General features: G+C 44.1%; 1 protein-coding gene across 1 annotated transcript in view; it reads left to right on the top strand.

Annotated features, from left to right (window-relative positions):
• egfra (epidermal growth factor receptor a (erythroblastic leukemia viral (v-erb-b) oncogene homolog, avian)) overlaps window positions 1-25012 on the top strand; it is a 73293-nt gene that overhangs the window by 39042 nt on the left and 9239 nt on the right. The window contains exons 2-19 of the mRNA XM_014140535.2: window positions 2125-2276; window positions 4147-4333; window positions 5352-5483; window positions 5737-5805; window positions 6653-6771; window positions 8866-9007; window positions 12122-12238; window positions 12581-12707; window positions 12832-12905; window positions 12988-13075; window positions 13223-13422; window positions 14285-14417; window positions 15434-15524; window positions 17237-17394; window positions 23701-23739; window positions 23896-24040; window positions 24154-24276; window positions 24620-24718. Coding sequence (XP_013996010.1) covers window positions 2125-2276; window positions 4147-4333; window positions 5352-5483; window positions 5737-5805; window positions 6653-6771; window positions 8866-9007; window positions 12122-12238; window positions 12581-12707; window positions 12832-12905; window positions 12988-13075; window positions 13223-13422; window positions 14285-14417; window positions 15434-15524; window positions 17237-17394; window positions 23701-23739; window positions 23896-24040; window positions 24154-24276; window positions 24620-24718 — 2195 coding nt within the window. The remainder of the gene's footprint in view (window positions 1-2124; window positions 2277-4146; window positions 4334-5351; window positions 5484-5736; window positions 5806-6652; window positions 6772-8865; window positions 9008-12121; window positions 12239-12580; window positions 12708-12831; window positions 12906-12987; window positions 13076-13222; window positions 13423-14284; window positions 14418-15433; window positions 15525-17236; window positions 17395-23700; window positions 23740-23895; window positions 24041-24153; window positions 24277-24619; window positions 24719-25012) is intronic.

Below are 25012 nucleotides of genomic sequence, written 5' to 3'. Positions count from 1 at the left end.
TCAGAGTATTTTTCAGTACACCAAAACGCAAAGTAAGAACCCTAGTAGCCTAATATCTCAAAGACTAGTTGATAAAATGTTCATAAGAAAGAAATGAAATTCTAATGGAAATGTTTTACAATGATGTCATTAGGCAGAGCAGGCAACAGATGGCACACAGACAGCAGAGTTGGGGACAGATATGCAGGGACAGACTGGCAGAGACAGGGAGTCTCAGGTAAGTTTGTTGAGTCTTTGTTTGGCAACATTATGAAAGGTTCTCAATTTTTTTGACTTGTAAAATAGGAACATAATTGGAAAATGCCATGGATACCCCCACTCTCAACTTAAACTGGTGACTGAACTAAGATTTGTTAAAGGCAATGGTATTGCTGTTGTGATTAGTTGTGTAGTTTTGGGTACCGGTAGTTAGGAGTACGGCAAACACCTTATTTCTTTGGTTCCTCAATATACATTTACCATATTAAACGTAGGCTATGTGTTACAGCACTACTTTTGGTGTCCCCCTCAGGAATTGCTCTTGAGAAAATGTAATGTAATTGTCCCTTCCAAAGTTGATATCAGATTTTCGCCCCTGGTTGCAGCTAGTGATATTCCTAAAATAATTATTGTTGACATAAAGTCACAATTTTTTATTAAAATAAATAATAATAATTTGCGGACCAACTGCAGTACCCCAGTTTGAAAACCCTGGATTAGAGCATTATAATCCTTTTATCGTAGGCTTTTGTTGTAGTAGCTCGCTCAAAGGCTTTATAGTTGTTGTTGCATCAACAACACTTGGAAGATCCTGAGAAGTTTGTTGATTCGTGCCAAGAATGGGAGTTATCATGCAAAATGGCTCCGGCTTTAATTTCCAGGAATTCCTTAAATAATCCTTGTTATCTAACTGGAAAACCTGTCTAAACTTCAGAAGATGCCGTATTCGTGGACCGATTTAACGTTAATGCTGCCATTATTTTTCCTAGTGACAGGGAGATGAGTGGAATAGATAATAGACCCCATGAATAACGTGTGTGTGTGTGAATATTAACTCCAACATTTCTGCAGAGATGACATGGCGCAGAGTCGTTATGCGTTTGTTTTAACTAGCCTGAATAGCAGTGGAAAGAGTCTGAGCCAAGATAAATACAGCCAGCCAGCTCAGAGCTCACTGCGACTCATGAGTAAGCACTAGCATTGTAGGGATTGAGTTCCCGTAGTAGATTGAATCCAGATCAGCTATTTAATGCATCTGAATGAGCCAAATGATGACTCTGCACACTTACAAACAAATATACTAAACATCTGTGATACCTATGTGAAGTGAAGCCAAAGAGAAACAGAGTGGGTGTCCTTTGTTGTGTTGGGTATGCCAATATGAATTTGAGCAGAGACTGCATGATGATGAGCACTATCCATGTATGTGGGCTTGGTAGCTTAGATATTTCCTGTCTACACTGAGTGTACAAAACATTAGGAACACCTTCCTAATATTGGGGTGCACCCCTTTTGCCCTCATAACAGACTCAAGTCGTCTGGGCATGGACTCTACAAGGTGTCAAACGTTCCACAGGGATGCTGGCCCATGTTGACTCTAATGCTTCACACAGTTGTCAAGTTGGCTGGATGTCCTTTGGGTAGTAGACCATTCTTGAAACACACGGAAAACTGTTGAGTGTGAAAAACCCAGCAGCTTTTCAGTTCTTGACACACTCAAACCGGTGCGCCTGGCACCTACTACCATACCCGGTTCAAAGGCACTTCAATATTTTGTCTTTCCCATTTAGCCTCTGAATGGCACACATACACAATCCATGTCTCAATTGTCTCAAAAATCCTTCTTTAACCTGTCTTCTTCCCTTCACTGATTTGAAGTGGATTTAACAAGTGACATCAATAAGGGATCATAACTTTCACCTGGATTCATCTGTCATGGAAAGAGCAGGTGTTCCTAATGTTTTGTACACTGTGTAGATCAAGGCAGCAATATTTTGACAAGGGCATATTTGTTCTGGCCACCTCATCAAGTTTTTTTTATGAGTGGGCCTACTATCTCTAAATGTTCCTTGTGAAATTCAAGTTTACGCTCTGATGCTCTCGTCTACTTTCCTGGATCATCATCTCCTCACTCTTCATCCACAGTGTGCCAGGGCGTCACTAACCGGTTCAGCCTGCTTGGGTCAAAAGAGGACCACTACCTGAACATGGTCAAGACCTACAGCAACTGCACTGTGGTCCTTGAGAACCTGGAGGTCACATACATGGAGGACTACCATGATCTATCTTTCCTCAGGGTAAGATAAAGGAATGCTAGCCTGGTACCAGATCTGTTTGTGCTGTCTTGCCAAGTCCCATGGACAATGACCATAAGAGATACCAGGCTACAGGTCAGGAACACATTTGTCTGGAGAAAGCAATACTGGATAAAAACATGTACATAACAGCTGCTTAAAACACCTTACAAGCTTGCTTTAAACTACAGACATTAGTGATGCACCGATATTTCATTTTTGGCTGATACCGATATCCGATATTTTCCTTGCTAAAACCCCCCCGAAACCGATAACCGATATTAAACATTTTTGCGGCCTTTTAAGCATTCTAGTACAGTTAAATAGTTAACACACACACACAGACGGACACAGTGGTCTAAGGCACTGCATCTCAGTACAAGAGGCATCACTACAGTCCCTGGTTCGAATCCAGGCTGTATTACATTGGCCGTGATTGGGAGTCCCATAGGGCCTTGCACAATTTGCCCAGCGTCGTCCTGGTTTGGCAGGGGTAGGCCGTCATTATAAATACGATTTTTTCTTAGCTGACTTGCCTAGTAAAGGTTACACACACACACACACACACACACACTGACCAAAAAGTTATTTTGTTGTCATTTACATATGACCCCATTACCAGTAAAACATAATCAAAACCTATTTATTTCACTTACTTGCTGTGCTGTTTTATTGTTCATTTGTTTCATTCTCAACCAGGATTTCATCATACTTGTGAAGTTTCAACTCTGTCTGCCCGTGGCCTCTCTTCCTCAGTGCACACTGTCACTGTGTCTGTTTCCATCTTGTCCAGCTGTATATGTAACATTTCACGTAAATCCTGTTTCTTGTCTGCATCGAAGTAGCGGTCCTTGTACATAGCATCGACCATGGTGGCGACACAGTAGAGAGAATGCCACCGAATCTGCTGCAGGTGCAGTTGATGAGCTTATTTCTCGAGTCAGTTGTTCGAATGGAGCTAGCTAGTGTGTTCATGTTGTCAAATGGCAGCAGCTGTATGAGAACCAGCACATTCTTGAGCATGCAATACTACTTTTCTCAGTAGGAAATCCTCGTGGACCCACTGTGCTGTCAGACTCAGCATGCTCATTGGGGCTGATATCGCTGGTCCAAATGTCAGTCATGAAGCGAATAGCAGTGACACTATTACTGTGTAACTCCGGTAGGGCAACATCTGAAAAATAGCGCACTTGGTAGTGTGTACCGGTGCTTGACCAGTCATCACCCACGACAGAACGGTTGATTGTCAATGGTAATGAATTCCATTATCTTGGCATTAATGGATTTCTCCTTTGAGTTGTCTCGCTGAAATGTTCTTACTCTTTCAAATGACTGCTCGACTTGTTGACTGCTCGATCCACACAGCAAACATTGTAGGCTAGGTTAGGAATGCTGTGTTGCACGTGTAGCGCTATATTTTCCGTGGCGTCATTACATCATGTACCTACATTATATAGGTATGCACGTCAGCTTTGACATCGGTTTTGCACATCGGTGTTAAACTAGACATCGGGCCGATACCGATGTTGGCCTTTTTAGCTAATATCGTCCAATTCCGATATGGTCACCGATATATCGTGCCTCCCTAACGGACATGGTCCAATGTCATTGAAAACGAGCAAGCTGTCAAACACTTGAAGCCTCATTAGAACCTTGTTGCTTCAGTTGAAATTGTCTTAGGTTGAGTTTATAATGCTGAATAGCATCAGTGCGTTACTGGATGTACCCTTGTGTGAACCTTGTCTAGCTATGAGGATATAGACAGGCTGATGCGAAAGCCAGCAGGACTGGAGCTGGACCCTGTAGGTGTGGAGTTGTTCACCCCTGGCATAGCGTGTGAAGTCCAGTTAAACCTTTCCTTGTTTGCCTCCAGTCCATCCAGGAGGTGGGTGGCTACGTTCTGATCGCCCTCAACACAGCCAACAGGATTCCCCTGGACAGCCTGCGCATCATCCGAGGCCACACTCTCTATGACAGTGGCTTTGCCCTGGCTGTGGTGCTGAACTATAACAAGTCCATGCGAGCAGGCACCACTGAGCTGCCTCTGACCAGCCTCACAGGTCAGTCTATAGGCCTGTCCCTGCTCTGTCCAGGCAGGTCTATACCCAGCCTCATAATGACTAGTCACTGTGGGACTTCTCACATACTAGAGCCAAACCAGGGAAACTCTAAGCCCTAGTTATAAGCTATGAAATAGGGTTAGGGTTGAGGATTAGGGTTAACCCGGGATGTGGACACAAAGCTAAGGTTATGGTTAAAGCTAAGGTTAGGGTTGAACCCGGATGTGGACACGAAGCTAGGGTTATGGTTAAGGCTACTGTTGGGGTTGAACCAGGATGTGGACATGAAGCTAGGGTTAGGGTTGAACCAGGATATGGACATGAAGCTAGGATTAGAGTAGAGGGTTAGAGTTGAACCAGGATGTGGACATGAAGCTAGGGTTAGGGTTGAGGGTTAGGGTTGAACCAGGATGTGGACATGAAGCTAGGGTTATGGTTGAGGCTACTGTTAGTGTTGAACCAGGATGTGGACATGAAGCTAGGGTTAGGGTTGAACCAGGATATGGACATGAAGCTAGGGTTAGGGTTGAGGCTACAGTTAGACTTGAACCAGGATGTGGACATGAAGCTAGGGTTGAGGCTACAGTTAGGCTTGAACTAGGATGTGGACATGAAGCTAGGGTTAGGGTTGAGGCTACAGTTAGACTTGAACCAGGATGTGGACATGAAGCTAGGGTTGAGGCTACAGTTAGGCATGAACTAGGATGTGGACATGAAGCTAGGGTTAGGGTTGAGGGTTAGGGTTGAACCAGGATGTGAACATGAAGCTAGGTTTAGGGTTGAACCAGGATGTGGTCACAAAGTTGAGGTTAAGGTTGAAGCTAGGGTTAGGGTTGAACCAGGATGTGGACATGAAGCTGAGGTTAGGCTTGAGGTTAGGGTTGAAGTTAGGCTTGCATCTGGATCTGAAGATTCAGTAGTTTGTTGTATTTCATCTACACAGCTTTATTACATTGATTAATTCACACCAATATTTAGCTTCCACCTGAAAATAAACAAGTCTCTCTCCAATTTCCAGAGATCCTGAAAGGAGGAGTGAAGTTCTCAGACAACCAGCTGTGTAACGTGGAGACCATCCAGTGGTTGGACATTGTAAACAGTAACAGCAAACCCAACATGCAGTTACCTGAACCCAGCAACAATCGGCTCTGTAAGGAGCTCCTGTTACAACACAAACATTGCATCACATAAATGTACCTACCATAATCCCATTCAAGGTTTTGTGTTTTTATACACCCTTGAGGCTAGACTGGTTCATGTTGTAAGATATTAACAGGAAGCTGCTTCAACAAGTTTGGCCAACAGTTTCGTAATGTTTCACTTTCAACTGTCAAATATTCCAACTTTATTTGCTTAAACATTAATCTTTTGCTAAACTTTTATTTGTATCTATGTTTTTGTAGGTAAAAGATGTGATCCTGGATGCTTCAATGGTTCCTGTTGGGCGCCCGGCCCAGAACACTGCCAGACGTGTAAGTCTTTCAAGTTTAAACCATACACAACTGCAAGGCGCTACAGAGTGTAGTGCATAAAGTCCATTACATCACTGGGGCTGAGCTCCCTGCCATCCAGGATCTCTATACCAGGCGGTGTCAGAGGAAGGCCAGAAAAATGTTCAAAGACTCCAGCCACTCAAGTCATAGACTGTTCTCTCTGCTACCGCACGGCAAGCAGTACCGATGCACCAACTCTGGAACCAACAGCTTCTAACCCCAAAATAATTGAGTTAAATAATTAACTAAATACCTACCCAGACTATTTTATGTTTGAGTTGTTCAGCAGGCGCTCTTATCCAGAGTGACTTATAGGAGCAATTAGGGTTAAATGCCTTGCTCAAGGGCACATTGACAGACTTTTCACCTAGTTGGCTCGGGGATTCAAACAGAAACCTTTTGGGTACTGCCCTAACGCTATTAACCGCTAGGCTACCCTGCAACTATCTGCATTGACCCTTTTTGCACAATTTTTTTGGACCAATCACAAATGCTTCTGCTACCGTTTATTATCTATCCTGTTGCCTAGTTACTTAATTCCTAGTTACTGTATATGTACATATTTATCTCAATTACCTCTTACTCCGGCACATCGACTCGGGACTGGTACCTTGTGTATATACCCAAGTTATCATTTCTCATTGTGTATTTATTTGTACTTTTACAGTATTATTACGTGTTTTACTTTTCTATTATTTTTCTATTTTCTTTCTTTCTGCATTGTTGGGAAGGGCCGTAGCTCAGCATTTCACTGTTAGTCTACACTTGTTGTTTACGAAGCATGTGACAAATAACATTTGATTTGGCATTTCTAATCCCTTTATAGTGACGAAGCTGAACTGTGCCCAGCAGTGCTCTAAGAGATGTCAGGGTCCGTCCCCCATCGACTGCTGCAACGAACACTGTGCTGCAGGCTGCACTGGACCCAGACCTACAGACTGTCTGGTGAGAGACACTAACCATAACCCACCTTCACACTGTACTGGACGCAGACCTAGACATAACCCTAACTATAACCCACCTTCACACTGTACTGGACCCAGACTGTCTGGTGAGAGACACTAACCCTAACCCACCTTCACACTGTACTGGACCCAGACTGTCTGGTGAGAGACGCTAACCATAACCCACCTTCACACTGTACTGGACCCAGACTGTCTGGTGAGAGACGCTAACCATAACCCACCTTCACACTGTACTGGACCCAGACTGTCTGGTGAGAGACACTAACCATAACCCACCTTCACACTGTACTGGACCCAGACTGTCTGGTGAGAGACGCTAACCATAACCCACCTTCACACTGTACTGGACCCAGACTGTCTGGTGAGAGACACTAACCATAACCCACCTTCACACTGTACTGGACCCAGACTGTCTGGTGAGAGACACTAACCATAACCCACCTTCACACTGTACTGGATCCAGACTCTAGAGACATAACCCTAACCATAACCCACCTTCACACTGTACTGGACCCAGACTGTCTGGTGAGAGACACTAACCCTAACCCACCTTCACACTGTACTGGACCCAGACTGTCTGGTGAGAGACGCTAACCATAACCCACTTTCACACTGTACTGGACCCAGACTGTCTGGTGAGAGACGCTAACCATAACTCACCTTCACACTGTACTGGACCCAGACTGTCTGGTGAGAGACACTAACCATAACCCACCTTCACACTGTACTGGACCCAGACTGTCTGGTGAGAGACACTAACCATAACCCACCTTCACACTGTACTGGACCCAGACTCTAGACACCTAACTATAACCCACCTTCACACTGTACTGGACCCAGACTGTCTGGTGAGAGACGCTAACCACAACCCACCTTCACACTGTACTGGACCCAGACTGTCTGGTGAGAGACACTAACCATAACCCACCTTCACACTGTACTGGACCCAGACTGTCTGGTGAGAGACGCTAACCATAACCCACCTTCACACTGTACTGGACCCAGACTGTCTGGTGAGAGACACTAACCATAACCCACCTTCACACTGTACTGGACGCAGACCTAGACATAACCCTAACTATAACCCACCTTCACACTGTACTGGACCCAGACTGTCTGGTGAGAGACTGACAGACACACCACCTTCACACACTGTACTGGGGTCAGGATTATTACCTTACCATGTCATGTGATTTTACCAGGAAGAGAGAGACTTAAGCCACCTTCACATTGTACTGGGGTCAGAGGTTATAGGGAGAGAGGCCATGAGTGACTCCAAAAGGGAGGACACTGGCATCTCTCACAAGCTATTATGTATTATTTCAAGTTATTTCTTAACCCAATAACAGTGTCGTCACTCAAGAGTCAAGGGTTTGAGGAAACAGACCCACATTGCATTTCACACATTATTATTTATCTCTTATAAGGCTCCCTTGTGACTTACTGGTCACGACCCACCATACACCGACCCGTAACAGTGTTTTCTTTCCACTTTATGATTGAAACCACATTGTGTTGCTCTTGCATCCAGTGACCCATTCTATCACTGGTTAAACCCTGCTTTTGACAGTGCCTTGAGAATCAGGCTGGGTCCCCAGCTGGGAACTAAGCCAGTGTCACCTATTCCTCTCTGGCTAAGCTAAGGCATGAAATACAAATGCAGTGTTATCATCTGAGTATATATGGCTTTGTTATATGGTCTTAGTGCTCTCTGTCAGTGAAGGCTGGGTCGTATTGGCGATTAGGCAGTACTTGACTTGGGCAGGAGCTCACAGGAGCTGAGTACCGGCACCTCAAATGTTCTACTGTTTGAGCTCCTGTTCCTCTTTGTAGAATAGTAGCTCAAAAGTATTGCGGAGCTCCTGCACCTAAATATAAACAGTACCGGCACCCAAAATGAGTACCCAAACCTATTTGTCCAAGTCATGCACTGTGATTAGGACATTTAAAACATTTTGCAATGGAAAGTGAAAACAAGCATTTTTTATTGGACAAGTTCAGGTTGTCCTTCCCGGTGTCAGTCTGTTTTCTTCCGTTTGGTGCCTAATAAACACAACCCTCTTTGATGTCGTAGGCTTGCCGTGACTTTCAGGATGATGGGATGTGTAAAGACTCGTGTCCCCGCCTCCTGCTCTACGACCGCAACCTTCACCAATTGGTCAACAACCCAGACGGGAAGTACAACTTCGGGGCCACCTGCGTCAAGACTTGTCCTCGTAAGAAAACCCCCATGGCCCTCCTTGTCCCCTCCATGTCCCCCCATTACCTCTTCTATGAGGCTACAGTATAGTATAAATGATATAAGGATTGTTTAGAACATGGCTGCCCCATCCTGGTGCTGGAGGGCCGAAACACTTCTGGTTTTCATCCTCTCCTAATCACGGACTAATTCAGACCTGGGACCAGGGGAGAACGACTCCCCCGTCTCATTGAAGCCACAGAAGTTCAAAGCTGACTGTGGTACAGCAGGCATCGTTAGTAGAAAACAGGTTCCCCCATTATAATGAATGGAAAATTGTCAATCTTTGTGGTCAATCTTCGTGTAAATAAATAAAATATTAGAAGACAATCATGGTACCAATAATTGCTTCTAATACACCAGATGTATCTCCTTGAACTTTAAAATTACACACAAAATAAGTTATACGGATCATCATTTAGTTACTAATGGCAGCCCACAGTACCCCGGTATGTCTTCAACTTGAGTTACCCAATGAGTGCAATTAACTACCTGGTAGAAACAAAAACCAGAAGTGTTTTGGCCCTCCAGGACCAGGACTGGGAAGCCCTGCTTTATAAACTTTGTACACATAGGGGGCTTCAACCGAGTCTACAGACAACACATACAGTACCAGTCAAAAGTTTGGACACACCTACTCATTCAAGGGTTTTTCTTTATTTTTACTATTTTCTACATTGTAGAATAATAGTGATGACATCAAAACTATGAAATAATACATTTGGAATCATGTAGTAACCAAAAAAAGTGTTAAACAAATCAAAATATATTTTATATTTGCGATTCTTCAAAGTATCTACCCTTTGCCTTGATGACAGCTTTGCACACTCTTGGCATTCTCTCAACCAGCTTCATGAATCCATTTCAATTAACAGGTGTGCCTTATTTAAAAGTTAATTTGTGGAATTTCTGTCCTTAATGCATTTGAGGCAATCAGTTGTGTTGTGACAAGGTAGGGGTGGTAAACAGAAGATAGCCCTATTTGGTAAAAGTCCATATTATGGCAAGGACAGCTCAAATAAGCAAAGAAAAATGACAGTCCATCATTACTTTAAGAAATGAAGGTCAGTCAATCTGGAAAATTTCTAGAACTTTGAACGTTTCTTCAAGTGCAGTCGCAAAAAAACAGTGGTGGAAAAAGTACTCAATTCTCATACTTGAGTAAAAGTAAAGATACCTGCATAGAAAATGACTCAAGTAAAAGTGAAAGTCACCCAGTAAAATACTACTTGAGTAAAAGTCTAAAAGTATTTGGTTTTAAATATACTTAAGTATCAAAAGTAAATGTAGTTGCTAAAATATACTTACAGTTGAAGTCGGTAGTTTACATACACTTAGGTTGGAGTCATTAAAACTAGTTTTTCAACCACTCAACAAATTTCTTCTTAACAAACTATAGTTTTGGCAAGTCAGTTAGGACATCTACTTTGTGCATGACATGAGTATTTTTTCCAACAATTGTTTACAGACAGATTATTTCACTGTATCACAATGTCTTCTTCTTCTTCAGTCTCCTTTCTCCTCTCAATTATCTTGTTTGTCTATCAACTGGCTCCACTCCTCTTTATGGTATTATAAAGCATAAAAACCCAAAATGCAACACAATTAAAAGTAGTCAAAATATAAATAGTACAGATACCCCAAAAAACTACTAAAGTAGTACTTTTTAAAGTATTTTTATTTAAGTACTTTACAACACTGGCAAAAACCATCAAGCGCTATGATGAAACTGGCTCTCAAGAGAACCCCACAGGAAAGGAAGACCCAGAATTCATTACAGTTACCAGCCACAGAAATTGCATGCCAAATAAATGCTTCAAAGTTCAAGTAACAGACATATCAACATCAACTGTTCAGAGGAGACTGCGTTAATCAGGCCTTCATGGTTGAATTGCTGCAAAGAAACCACTACTAAAGGACACCAATAAGAAGAAGAGACTTGCTTGGGCCAAGAAACATGAGCAATGGACATTAGACTGGTGGAAATCTGTCCTTTGGTCTGATGAGTCCAAATTTGAGATTTTTGCTTCCAACCGCCATGTCTTTGTGAGATGGAGAGTAGGTGAACGGATGATCTCCGCATGTGTGGTTCCCACCGTGAAGCATGGAGGGAGATGTGTGATGGTGTGGGGGTGCTTTGCTGGTGACACTGTCAATGATTTATTTAGAATTCAAGGCACACTTGACCAGCATGGCTACCACAGCATTCTGCAGCGATACGCCATCCCATCTGGTTTGCGCTTAGTGGGACTATCATTTGTTTTTCAACAGGAAAATGACCCAACATACCTCCAGGCTGTGTAAGGGCTATTTGACCAAGAAGGAGAGTGATGGAGTGCTGCATCAGATGACCTGGCCTCCACAATCACACAACCTCAACCCAATTGAGATGGTTTGGGATGAGTTGGACTGCAGAGTGAAGGAAAAGCAGCCAACAAGTGCTCAGCATATGTGGGAACTCCTTCAAGACTGTTGGAAAAGCAGTCCAGGTGAAGCTGGTTGAGAGAATGCCAAGAGTGTGCAAAGCTGTCATCATGGCAATGGGTGGCTACTTTTAAGAATCTAAAAACTAAAGTATATTTTCATTTGTTTTCCTCACTATTATTATACAATGTAGAAAATAGTAAAAAGAAAGAAAAACCCTTGAATGAGTAGGTGTGTCCAAACTTTTGACTGGTACTGTATGAGTCTCAGTGATGTGAAACGTTCAGATCTGGTATTTTGAACAAGGGGCCACATGGTCCCTCTAGCCTGGTGTTAGTGTCAGTCAGACTGAGTTTGATCATAAACTGCATAAGCGAGGAAAGAGAATGATGTAGTTTTAGTGTGTGCTAATGCAGCAGCCTCCACTTTCTGTTAGAATCAGCACTCAAACTCTGGCATGCATACAATACTGTCCTGCAGTATTGCATTATATAGGTTTATTATAAATTCTCTTAGTTTTATTCCTTTGAAGAAAACATCCTCTTGGTAGATTTTTTTTAATCGTTTCTAATTTGACTTGATTTTAGAACCATATGTATATGATTAATGAGTGCTGATTGTGTACTCTTAGAATATAATCATATTGGATGTTTTTTTCCCCCCTCAGATAACTATGTGGTGACGGACCATGGAGCGTGCGTTCGGACGTGCAGTGGTGACACATACGAGGTGGACGAGGGAGGGGTCAGGAAGTGCAAGAAGTGTGATGGACTGTGCCCCAAAGGTAGTTGATACTGCTACAACTCCTACTATACATTCTGATGGCAGGGACTGTAGCGTTCACGATGATACTGCATGAATGTGCCTCTCTGTAACATGTAAAGTTCACCCCAGTGTTATTCCCCAAAGATGCACTGCACGGTTGTGTTCAATACCATATTATTTCCAATAGAGGATTTTCCGATTTTTGAATTTTACTTAATACATAAAAATGTATTTTAACCTGATGTACTGCACTAGTCTTCTGTTTTTTTGGGGGCTTGTGATTTCTCAAACTAACATTTCTGTGTGGCAAGAAATTAGTAGCCACGTTTTGTTTTTATTAATATGTTACTAATTTTCACAGTTTGCAATGGACTTGGAATGGGGAAACTTGCCAATATTCTGTCAATTAATGCCACCAACATTGACACATTTAAAAACTGTACCAAAATCAATGGGAACATTGCTATTATCTACACATCTATCCATGGGTAAGTAGTGCGCGCATTAAGGTTTTTTGAAATTGTAGAAACATCATAGATCATTTATAACCTTTGTATTGTGCAATTCACGAGTACGACAGATTCATGCCACAGTTGTTATTGCTATTCACAGGGACACGTTCACCAAAGCACCTAAGATGGATCCGGCCAAGCTAGAAGTTTTCAAGACGGTCAGAGAAATTACCGGTAAGAATAGAGCCATGGCAGTTCAAATCAGACAAAAGTGCACTTTTCACGATTATTACAAAAAAATCTATTCATCTTCCAGGGTACTTGCTGATTCAGAACTGGCCTGAGAACATGACGTCCCTCAGTCCATTTGAGAACCTGGAGATCATCCGTGGACGGACCAAGCGGTAAGATTACTGTCCCTGGCCTCTCTCTAAACCTCAGCTTCTACTACAGGGTGCCATTGACAGTGAATGAGAGGATGTGACTCATTCAATATCCCTTTAACTCCTCTCTCTCTCCCCCCATTTCCCCTCCCCTCTCTCTGTTCTCAGTGTTCTGTTGAGCTTGGCCATAACCCAGTTAACCATCACCCACCTGGGGCTGCGTAACCTGAAGGAGATCAGTGACGGAGACGTGGTCATTGCAAAAAACCCCAACCTCTGCTACACCAAGAATCACCACTGGAAGCAGTTGTTCAAGTCCGACACTCAGACCGCCCGGCTGGAGAACAACGCCGACGGAGCCGACTGCGGTAAATCATTCAGTCATTTTTTTATGATTAACATTTTTATAGATTTTTGTGGTCACATAACAGAAAAAAAGGAACACTAACAAACAGGAGATACACAACAAACACCAGGAGTCAACACCATAATATCAGCTCAAGCCCATGACAAATTAGCGATAACATGTTCGGTGCTTACTAAACGAAAGGTTACACTGGGATATGAGTGGCTCCGAGATAATATTTACCCTCTATTGTTGTGGTCATAAAACTGTGATAGATACAGAATGCAATGATGATGGAGTGTTATTGTGGGAGAAAGGAAATGAACGCTAGCCGGTTGCTTGTGCCGGGTTGTGTGAAAAGAGAAAAGGGTAAAAACTATTCTTTTGTATTGATATCAAATTTGATTTGATACAACAGGTGAAATGCTTACTTACAAGCCCTTCACCAACATTGCAGTTCAAGAAATAGAGTTAAGAAAACATTTACTAAATAAAGTCATTTAAAAAAATAAAAGTAGCCCAATAAAATAACAATAGCGAGGCTATATACAGGGGGTACCGGTACCGAGTCAATGTGCTGGGGTACAGGTTAGTTGAGATAGGTAGAGAAAGTGACTATGCATACTGTAGATAATAAACATCGAGTAGCAGCAGTGTAAAATCAAAGGGGGGGTCAATGTAAATAGTCCAGGTGGCCATTTAATGAGATGTTCAGCAGTTTTATGGCTTGGGGGTAGAAGCTGTTAAGGAGCCTTTTGGACCTAGACTTGGCACTCCGGTACCGCTTGACGTGCGGTAGAGAACAGTCTATGACTTGGGTGACTGGAGTCTTTGACAATTTTTTGGGGCCTATCTATAGTATGTGTCTGTATGTGTGTTTGCAGGGATGCAGAACAACACGTGTGACAGGATGTGTACCAGAGATGGCTGCTGGGGCCCTGGACCCACCATGTGTTTCGCCTGTCAGGACTACAGCCGAGCAGGAAGCTGTGTCGACTCCTGCAACCTACTGGAGGGGTGAGAGGAGCCCCTTTCTGTTCCCCATTGTAACCTACTGGAGGGGTGAGAGGAGCCCCTTTCTGTTCCCCATTGTAACCTACTGGAGGGGTGAGAGGAGCCCCTTTCTGTTCCCCATTGTAACCTACTGGAGGGGTGAGAGGAGCCCCTTTCTGTTCCCCATTGTAACCTACTGGAGGGGTGAGAGGAGCCCCTTTCTGTTCCCCATTGTAACCTACTGGAGGGGTGAGATAGGAGCCATTGTAACCTTCTGGAGGGGTGAGATAGGAGCCATTGTAACCTACTGGAGGGGTGAGAGAGGAGCCATTGTAACCTATTGGAGGGGTGAGAGAGGAGCCATTGCAACCTACTGGAGGGGTGAGATAGGAGCCATTGTAACCTACTGGAGGGGTGAGAGAGGAGCCATTGTAACCTACTGGAGGGGTGAGAGAGGAGCCATTGTAACCTACTGGAGGGGTGAGAGAGGAGCCATTGGAACCTACTGGAGGGGTGAGAGAGGAGCCATTGGAACCTGATTCTGTAGCTGAAGCGGGGAAGAAGAGTGAAAGTAACTTGTACACTTGGCAAAGAAAAACGTGTATTTTGCAAGAAACGATGTTGCATGGAATTTAACAGTAAAAACAAATGGAGTATATCTAAGAAAGGTAGTAAGACAGTTACTATACAGTAGAATTGTTCACTTTTGGTAATGAGCTCAATTCATGAGAAGAAAGTTCTCTCAGCTGGAATAGAATCACTTAACTCAGCTGTTTAACTTTGGGAGTCCTCCTCTGTCAAACATTCAGCATCAACCTTGCTTACAATTTAACTACTGCTATGAGGAACGGGATCAAGTATTTCACTGCAAATGCAACCATCTGAAATTAAATGTTCAACCAATAGAAATATAGCCTGGTCCCTATCTTACCAACTCCTATGGGACAATGACTAGAGGAGTTGGCAAGATGGCACAAACAGATATGGGATCAGACTAGTGGAAATATGCGTCATGCTAACATGTGTCCTAATTGTTGCAGGGAGCCACGTGAGACTGAAGTGAATAAGACGTGTGTAGAGTGTCACCTTGAGTGTCAGCTCCTCAACGGGACCCAGACCTGCTCTGGACCAGTATGTGTGTCTCTTACATACTGTACTTAGGACGTAGCATATATGTCTCTATAATATACACTACCGTTCAAAGGTTTGGGGTCACAAAGAAATGTCCTTGTTTTTGAAAGAAAAGCACATTTTTTGACCATTAAAATAACATCAAATTGATCAGAAATACAGTGTAGACATTGTTAATGTTGTAAATTACTGTTGTAGCTGGAAAGGGCAGATTTTGTATGGAATATCTACATAGGCGTACAGAGGCCCATTATCAGCAACCATCACTCCTGTGTTCCAATGGCACGTTGTGATAGCTAATCCAAGTTGATCATTTTAAAAGGCTAATTGATCATTAGAAAACCCTTTCGCAATTATGTTAGCACAGCTGAAAACGATTGTGCTGATTAAAGAAGCAATAAAACTTCTTTAGACTAGTTGAGTATCTGGAGCGTCAGCATTTGTGGGTTCGATTACAGGCTCAAAATAGCCAGAAACAAAGTACTTTCGTCTGAAACTCGTCAGTCTATTCTTGTTCTGAGAAATGAAGACTATTCCATGCGAGAAATTGCCAAGAAACTGAAGATCTCGTACAACGCTGTGTACTACTCCCTTCACAGAACAACGCAAACTGGCTCTAACCAGAATAGAAAGAGGAGTGGGAGGCCCCGGTGCACAACTGAGCAAGAGGACAAGTACATTAGAGTGTCTCGTTTGAGAAACAGACGCCTCACAAGTCCTTAACAGGCAGCTTCATTAAATAGTACCTGCAAAACACCAGTCTCAACGTCAACTGGGAAGAGGCGACTCCGGGAGGCTGGCCTTTTAGGCAGAGTTGCAAAGAAAAAGCCATATCTCAGACTGGCCAATAAAAATAAAATATTAAGATGGGCAAAAGAACACACACTGGACAGAGGAACTCTGCCTAGAAGGCCAGCATCCTGGAGTCACCTCTTCACTGTTGACGTTGAGACTGGTGTTTTGTGGGTACTATTTAATGAAGCTGCCAGTTGAGGACTTGAGGCCATTTCTAAGTGACCCCAAACTTCTGAACTGTAGTGTACTATGTAGTAGTATGTGTCACTATAATATACTATGTCTCAGCATGTGTCACTATAATATACTATGTCTCAGCATGTGTCTCTATAATATACTATGTCGCAGTATGTGTCTCTATAATATACTATGAAGTAGTATCCCCCTGGGCACAGATGTCTTTTCAACGTCTAGTTTTGATTTACATTTGGTTGAGTTGTTAACTAACGGGAAATCAACATGAACAAAAAATGTCAACATGTCATTGGATTTTGTTTTTTTTATTCCCTTACATTGATGACTTTTTGCAAATCCAATCAGTTTTCCAAGTTGATTCAACATCATCACACAGAACTGTGTTGTTGAAATGAGGTGGAAACAACGTTGATTCAGCCAGTTTTTGCCCAGTGGGATGTCTCTCGCCCTATAATAAAATATGTAGCAGTATGTGTCTCTCTCCATGCTATATCCCAGAACAATAGGCACAATGTATTTCTCTGGCATTCTATTGCAGAGTCATTTGCTTACCCATGTGAGCACCCCGGGACACAGTTGTCGCCATCTTTGAAGTTGGCACACTGGGTACACTGCTTGTGTGGTTGTGTCAGTTAATTATTCTACGTCTCAGCACAGTAGGGCTGTTTCCTTAGAATGTTTCTTTAGATGTGTATGTAATACATTTTCCTCCTCTCTTTCAGGGCCATGAGCAGTGTACCCGGTGTGCCAACTTCAAAGATGGCGACAACTGTGTCCCGTGGTGCCCTAGAGGGGTGGCTGGGGGCAAGAACACCTTCATCTGGAAATACGCAGATAAGATGAAGGTGTGCCAGCTGTGCCACCAGAACTGTACCGAGGGGTAAGTAAGGGCATCTGTCACAACCGCATAAATACATGAATAATTCACAAATACACAAATGGCGCCGGAGAAGAAGGCAGAGGTTTTATGTGCCCCCAGCCGATTGTTTTTGTTTGTTTGTTTATTTGCGTTGTTTGTAACTTATTTTTTTTAACTTATTTTGTACATAATGTTGCCGCTACCGTCTCTTATGACCAAAAATAACTTCTAGACATCAGGACTGTGATTACTCACCATGGACTAGCAGAATCCTTTTTTTCCCTTTCAATACTCTGACGAGCCCGACACAAAGGATATACTGCTTCCTCGGGAACAAGCCCCGATTCCCGTGATCTGCGTGAAGAGGAGGCGGAGAAAGAGGGGCCGAAGGGCGGTTGCCTTCTGAGAATTCGAAGGCGATCGAATAAGCCCCCACTTCCCTCTATTCTGCTAGCAAACGTGCAATCCTTGGAGAATAAAATCAACGAGATATGCGGAAGATTAAACTACTGTAACATCAAGCTACTGTAACATCTAATGCTTCACGGAGTCGTGGCTGAACGGTGACAATATCAACATTCAGCTGGCTGGTTATACGCTGTACCGTCAGGATTGAACAGCAGCGTCTGGTAAGACAAGGGGCGGCGGACTATGTATTTTTGTAAATAACAGCTGGTGCACGATATCTAAGGAAGTCTCGAGCTATTGCTCGCCTTAGGTAGAGTATCTCATGATAAGCTGTAGACCACACTACCTACTGAGAGAGTTTTAATCTGTATTCTTCGTAGCTGTTTACATACCACCACAGACTGAGGCTGGCACTAAGACAGCATTGAATGAGCTGTATTCCGCCATAAGCAAACAAGAAAACGCTCACCCAGAGTGTGGGTGAGTTGCAGGCGACTTAAAGTCCCCTGCACTCCTAGTTGCAGGGGACTTTAATGCAGGGAACATAATTACTTTTCACCAAATTTCTATCAGCATGTTAAATGTGCAACTAGAGGGAAAAAAACCCTGGACCACCTTTACTCCACACACAGAGACGCATAAAAATCTCTCCCTCGCCCTCCATTTGGCAAATCTGACCATAATTCTATCTTCATGATTCCTGCTTAAAAGATAAAATTAAAGCAGGAAGCACCAGTGACTAGATCAATAAAAAAGTGGTCAGATGAAGCAGATGCTAAGCTACAGGACTGTTTTACTAGACCAGACTGAAATATGTTCCGGGATTCCTCCGATGGCATTGAGGAGTACACCACATTAGTCATTGGCTTTATCAATAAGTGCATCGATGACGTCGTCCCCACAGTGACCATACGTACATACCCCAACCAGAAGTCATGGATTACAGGCAGCATCCGCACTGAGCTAAAGGCTAGAGCTGCCGCTTTCAATGAGCGGGACTCTAACCCAGAAGCTTATAAGAAATTCCGCTATGCCCTCCGACGATACAGGACCAAGATTCAAATCGTACTACACCGGCTCTGACGCTCGTCAGATGTGGCAGGGCTTGCAAACCATTACAGACTACAAAGGGAAGCACAGCCGAGAGCTGCCCAGTGACACAAACGTACCAGACGAGCTAAACTACTTCTATGCTCGCTTCGAGGCAAGTAACACTGAAACATGCATGAGAGCACCAGCTGTTCCGGAAGACTGTGTGATCACGCTCTCCACAAGCCGATGTGAGTAAGACCTTTAAACAGGTCAACATTCACAAGGCTGCAGGGCCAGACGGATTACCAGGATGTGTACTGCGAGCATGCGCAGACCAACTGGCAAGTGTCTTCACTGACATTTTCAACCTCTCCCTGTCCGAGTCTGTAATACCAACATGTTTTAAGCAGACTACCATAGTGCCTGTGCCCAAGAACACTATGGTAACCTGCCTAAATGACTACCGACCCGTAGCACTCACGTCTGTAGCCATGAAGTGCTTTGAAAGGCTGGTCATGGCTCACATCAACACCATCATCCCAGAAACCCTAGACCCACTCCAATTTGCATACCGCCCCAATGATGCAATCTCTATTGCACTCCACACTCCCCTTTCCCACCTGGACAAAAATAACACCTATGTGAGAATGCTACTCATTGACTACAGCTCAGCGTTCAAGACATTTTACATTTACATTTTAGTCATTTAGCAGACGCTCTTATCCAGAGCGACTTACAGTAGTGAATGCATACATTTCATAAACATTTTTTTCCCATACTGGTCCCCCGTGGGAATCGAACCCACAACCCTGGCGTTGCAAACACCGTGCTCTACCAACTGAGCCACACGGGTCGATTGTGCCTTCTAAGCTCATCACTAAGCTAAGGACCCTGGCACTAAACACCTCCCTCTGCAACTGGATCCTGGACTTCCTGACGGGCCGCCCCCAGGTGGTAAGGGTAGGTAACAACACATCCGCCATGCTGATCCTCAACACAGGGGCCCCTCAGGGGTGCGTGCTCAGTCCCCTCCTGTACTCCCTGTTCACTCATGACTGCACGGCCAGGCACGACTCCAACACCATCATTACATTTGCAGATGACACAGCAGTGGTAGGCCTGATCACCGACAACGACGAGACAGCCTATAGGGAGGAGGTCAGAGACCTGGCCGTGTGGTGCCAGGACAACAACCTCTCCCTCAACGTGATCAAGACAAAGGTGATGATTGTGGACTACAAGAAAAAGAGGACCGAGCACGCTGCCATTCTCATCGACGGGGCTGCAGTGAAGCAGGTTGAGAGCTTCAAGTTCCTTGGTGTCCACATCACCAACAAACTAACATGGTCCAAGCACACCAAGACAGTCGTGAAGAGGGCACAACAAAACCTATTCAAATCAAATGTATTTGTCACATACACATGGTTAGCAGGTGTTAATGCAAGTGTAGCGAAATGCTTGTTCTTCTAGTTCCGACCATGCAGTAATATCTAACAAGTAATCTACCAATTTCACAACAACTACCTTGTACACACAAGTGTAAAGGAATGAATACGAATATGTACATAAAAATATATAAATGAGTGATGGCCGAACGGCATAGGCAAGATGTAATAGATGGTATGGAGTACAGTATATACATATGAGATGAGTATTGTAGGGTATGAAAACATATAAAGCAGCATTGTTTAAGGTGGCTAGTGATACATGACATCAGGATGGCAAGATGCAGTAGATGGTATAGAGTACAGTATATACATATGAGATGAGTAATGTAGGTTATGAAAACATTATATAAAGTGGCATTGTTTAAAGTGGCTAGTGATACATCTAATTACATCAAGATGCAGTAATATGGTATGGCGTACAGTGTATACATATGAGATGAATAATGTAGGTTATGTAAACATTATCTAATATAAATAATATAAAGTGGCAAGTGATAAATTGATTACATCAATTTTCCCATTATTAAAGTGGTTTGAGTTGAGTCAGTGTGTTGGCAGCAGCCACTCAATGTTAGTGATGGCTGTTTAACAGTCTGATGGCCTTGAGATAGAAGCTGTTTTTCCGTCTCTCGGTTCCAGCTTTGATGCACCTGTACTGACCTCGCCTTCTGGATGTTAGCGGGGTGAACAGGCAGTGGCTCGGGTGGTTGCTGTCCTTGATGATCTTTTTGGCCTTCCTGTGACATCGGGTGGTGTAGGTGTCCTGGAGGGCAGGTATTTTTCCCCCAGTGATGCGTTGTGCAGACCTCACTACCCTCTGGAGAGCCTTGCAGTTGTGGGTGGAGCAGTTGCCTTACCAGGCGGTGATACAGCCCGACAGGATGCTCTCGATTGTGCATCTGTAAAAGTTTGTGAGTGTATTTGGTGACAAGCCAAATTTCTTCAGCCTCCTGAGGTTGAAGAGGCGCTGCTGCGCCTTCTTCACCACGCTGTCTGTGTGGGTGGACCATTTCAGTTTGTCCGTGATGTGTACGCCGAGGAACATAAAACTCTCCACCCTCTCCACTACTGTCCCGTCAATGTAGATAGGGGGCTGCTCCCTCTGCTGTTTCCTGAAGTCCACGATCATCTCTTTTGTTTAGTTGACATTGAGTGCGAGGTTATTTTCCTGACACCACACTCCGAGGGCCCTCACCTCCTCCCCGTAGGCCGTCTCGTCGTTGTTGGTAATCAAGCCTACCACTGTAGTGTCGTCTGCAAACTTGATGATTGAGTTGGATGCGTGCATGGCCACGCAGTCGTGGGTGAACAGGGAGCACAGGAGAGGGCTGAGAACGCACCCTTGTGGGGCCCCAGTGTTGAGGATCAGCGGGGTGGAAATGTTGTTACCTACCCTCACCACCTGGGGGCGGCCCATCAGGAAGTCCAGGACCCAGTTGCACAGGTCGGGGTCGAGACCCAGGGTCTCGAGCTTAATGACGAGTTTGGAGTGTACTATGGTGTTAAATGCTGAGCTGTAATCGATGAACAGCATTCTTACATATGTATTCCTCTTGTCCAGATGGGTTAGGGCAGTGTGCAGTGTGATGGCGATTGCGTCGTCTTTGGACCTATTGGGTCGGTAAGCAAATTGGAGTGGGTCTAGGGTGTCAGGTAGGGTGGAGGTGATATGGTCCTTGACTAGTCTCTCAAAGCACTTCAAGTGCGTGCTACAGGGCGGTAGTCATTTAGCTCAGTTAGCTTTCTTGGGAACAGGAACAATGGTGGCCCTCTTGAAGCATGTGGGGACAGCAGACTGGGATAAGGATTGATTGAATATGTCTGTAAACACACCAGCCAGCTGGTCTGCGCATGCTCTGAGGACGCGGCCGGGGATGCCGTCTGGGCCTGCAGCCTTGCGAGGGTTAACACGTTTAAATGTTTTACTCACGTTGGCTGCAGTGAAGGAGAGCCCGCAGGTTTTGGTAGTAGGCCGTGTTAGTGGCACTGTATTGTCCTCAAAGCGAGCAAAACACTTGTTTAGTCTGTCTGGGAGCAAGGCATCGTGATCCACGATGGGGCTGATTTTTCTTTTGTAGTCCGTGATTGACTGTAGACCCTGCCACATACCTCTCGTGTCTGAGCCGTTGAATTGCGACACCACTTTGTCTCTGTACTGACGCTTAGCTTGTTTGATTGCCTTGCGGAGGGAATAGCTACACTGTTTATATTCGGTCATGTTTCCGGTCACTTTACCCTGATTAAAAGCAGTGGTTCGCGCAAATGCTGCCATCAATCCACGGTTTCTGGTTGGGGAATGTTTTCATAGACGCTGTTGGTACGACATCACCGAAGCACTTGTTAATGAACTCGCACACCGAGTCAGCGTATTCGTCAATGTTGTTGTTCGCAGCAATGCGGAACATATCCCAGTCCACGTGATCGAAGCAGTCTTGAAGCGTGGAATCCGATTGGTCGGACCAGCGTTGAACAGACCTGAGGGCGGGAGCTTCCTGTTTTAGTTTCTATCTATAGGCTGGGAGCAACAAAATGGAGTCGTGGTCAGCTTTTCCAAAGGGAGGGCAGGGGAGGGCCTTATATGCGTCGCGGAAGTTAGAATAACAGTGGTCTAGGGTTTTGCCCGCCCTGGTAGCACAACCGATATGCTGATAGAATTTTGGGAGCCTTGTTTTCAGATTAGCCTCAGGAGACTGAAAAGATTTGGCATGGGTCCTCAGATCCTCAAAAGGTTCTACAGCTGCACCACCGAGAGCATCCTGACTGGTTGCATCACCGCCTGGTATGGCAACTGTTCGGCCTCCGACCGCAAGGCACTACAGAGGATAGTGCGAACGGCCCAGTACATCACTGTGGCCAAGCTTCCTGCCATCTAGGACCTCTATTCCAGGCAGTGTCAGAGGAAGGCCCTAAAAATAGCCAAAGACTCCAGCCACCCTCGTCATAGACTGTTCTCTCGGTTACTGCATGGCAAGCGGTACCGGCGCCAAGTCTAGGTCCAAGAGGCTTCTAAACAGCTTCAACCCCCAAGCCATAAGCCTCTTGAACATCTAGTCAAATGGCTACCCAGACTATTTGCAGTGCTCCCCCCCCACCCCTCTTTACACCACTGCTACTCTCTGTTGTCATCTATGCATAGTTACTTTAATAACTCTACCTTCATGTACATTCTACCTCAACTAACTGGTGCCCCCACACATTTACTCAGTATCGGTACCCCCCTGTATATAGTCTCGCTATTGTTATTTTACTGCTGCTCTTTAATTACTTGTTACTTTTATCTCTTATTCCTATCTGTATTTTTTTGAAACTGCTTTGTTGGTTAGGGGTTCGTAAGTAAGCATTTCACTTGTATTCGGCGCATGTGACTAATGAAATTTGATTTGATTAGAATAAAAAAAACAATAAGAGATCAAGTATATATGTGCTAATATGTTTACAGATGTACTGGTCCTGGTCTGAAAGGCTGTCAGTCTAAAGGGTAAGCAAGTGACTCTAGTCATGTATAGTAACTTACAAACATACTGTTCAAATTCAACATAAACTTAAACACTAAACTCACTAAGCTAATGAACATTTGATTTTTTGTGTAAGTATTTTCTCTGCATTGATTGGTTACCATCTGTTCCCCTTTCAGTAACTCTGGCCTGTCAGTGATTGCAGCTGGTGTGGTGGGCGGGATGCTGGCCTTTCTCATCATGGGCCTGTCTGTCTTCGTGTTGCTACGACGACGCCACATCAAGAAGAAGAGGACCCTGCGAAGACTCCTCCAGGAGAGAGAGGTGAGAGGCAGAAACTGAACTGCTGAGCCACAAGGGCTTGCTAGGGCTGGAATTCAATCAGCTTAGTGCATCAAAGTGAACAGAAAGTAAACCTTCCATATCTGCATCTACAGTTAGTTGAACCGCTGACCCCCAGTGGTGAGGCGCCCAACCAGGCTCTGCTCCGTATCCTGAAGGAGACAGAGTTTAAGAAGATCAAAGTTTTGGGATCAGGGGCCTTCGGCACTGTCTACAAGGTAAATACAAACGCTCACAATACTAGATTTCATTCTGGAAACTCCAGTTTCATGGATTGTACTGTGGTACTGTACCTAAGGAGCTTATGGGAATGTGTGTTCAGACTGAATATAAACCAACACTTTTAGACACATCTACATCTGTTTTTCAATGAACAGCCTGATATTTAATGCACCATATCATGCATCAATCCACTCTCACCCTCCTGTCACCTTATTAGTCATTTTACCATTCCCACATTCTACTAACGACTAAAGATTGAAAGAAATGATCAAAGTACACACACTGACACAGATTTCTCCTGTTACCATGTTAAATAACCCTACTGTCTGTCCTATCCAGGGTCTGTGGGTCCCTGAAGGAGAGGATGTGAAGATCTCTGTGGCCATCAAGGTTTTAAGAGAGGCCACATCACCTAAAGCCAACAAGGAGATCTTGGACGTGAGTTATATCACTCTATATCACTTTACTCTAAGATGTTTCTTCATGGGAGTTAGACTCTTTATATTTGGAGGATAACAGTTTCTATCTAATTTACAGTAGAATCTGTATGGTATTATACAGTCTAGGTTAGTGCTGTTAGGCACACTCTGGTATCATACAGTCATTGATGGTCATCCATACCATGCACTTTCAAAAAAAATATGTTTTGACATTAGTATTTTGACCTAATTTAGCGGCATAATACACTCAGTATTATTGCATGTTACTGGCCAATTTAGGTGTCACGTTTCC

Source organism: Salmo salar, chromosome ssa14 (genome assembly GCF_905237065.1).
Source record: "Salmo salar chromosome ssa14, Ssal_v3.1, whole genome shotgun sequence".
Taxonomy (NCBI): Eukaryota; Metazoa; Chordata; class Actinopteri; order Salmoniformes; family Salmonidae; genus Salmo; species Salmo salar.
The sequence above is the reverse complement of the archived record's forward strand: the minus strand, read 5'-3'. Positions and strand labels throughout refer to the sequence as shown.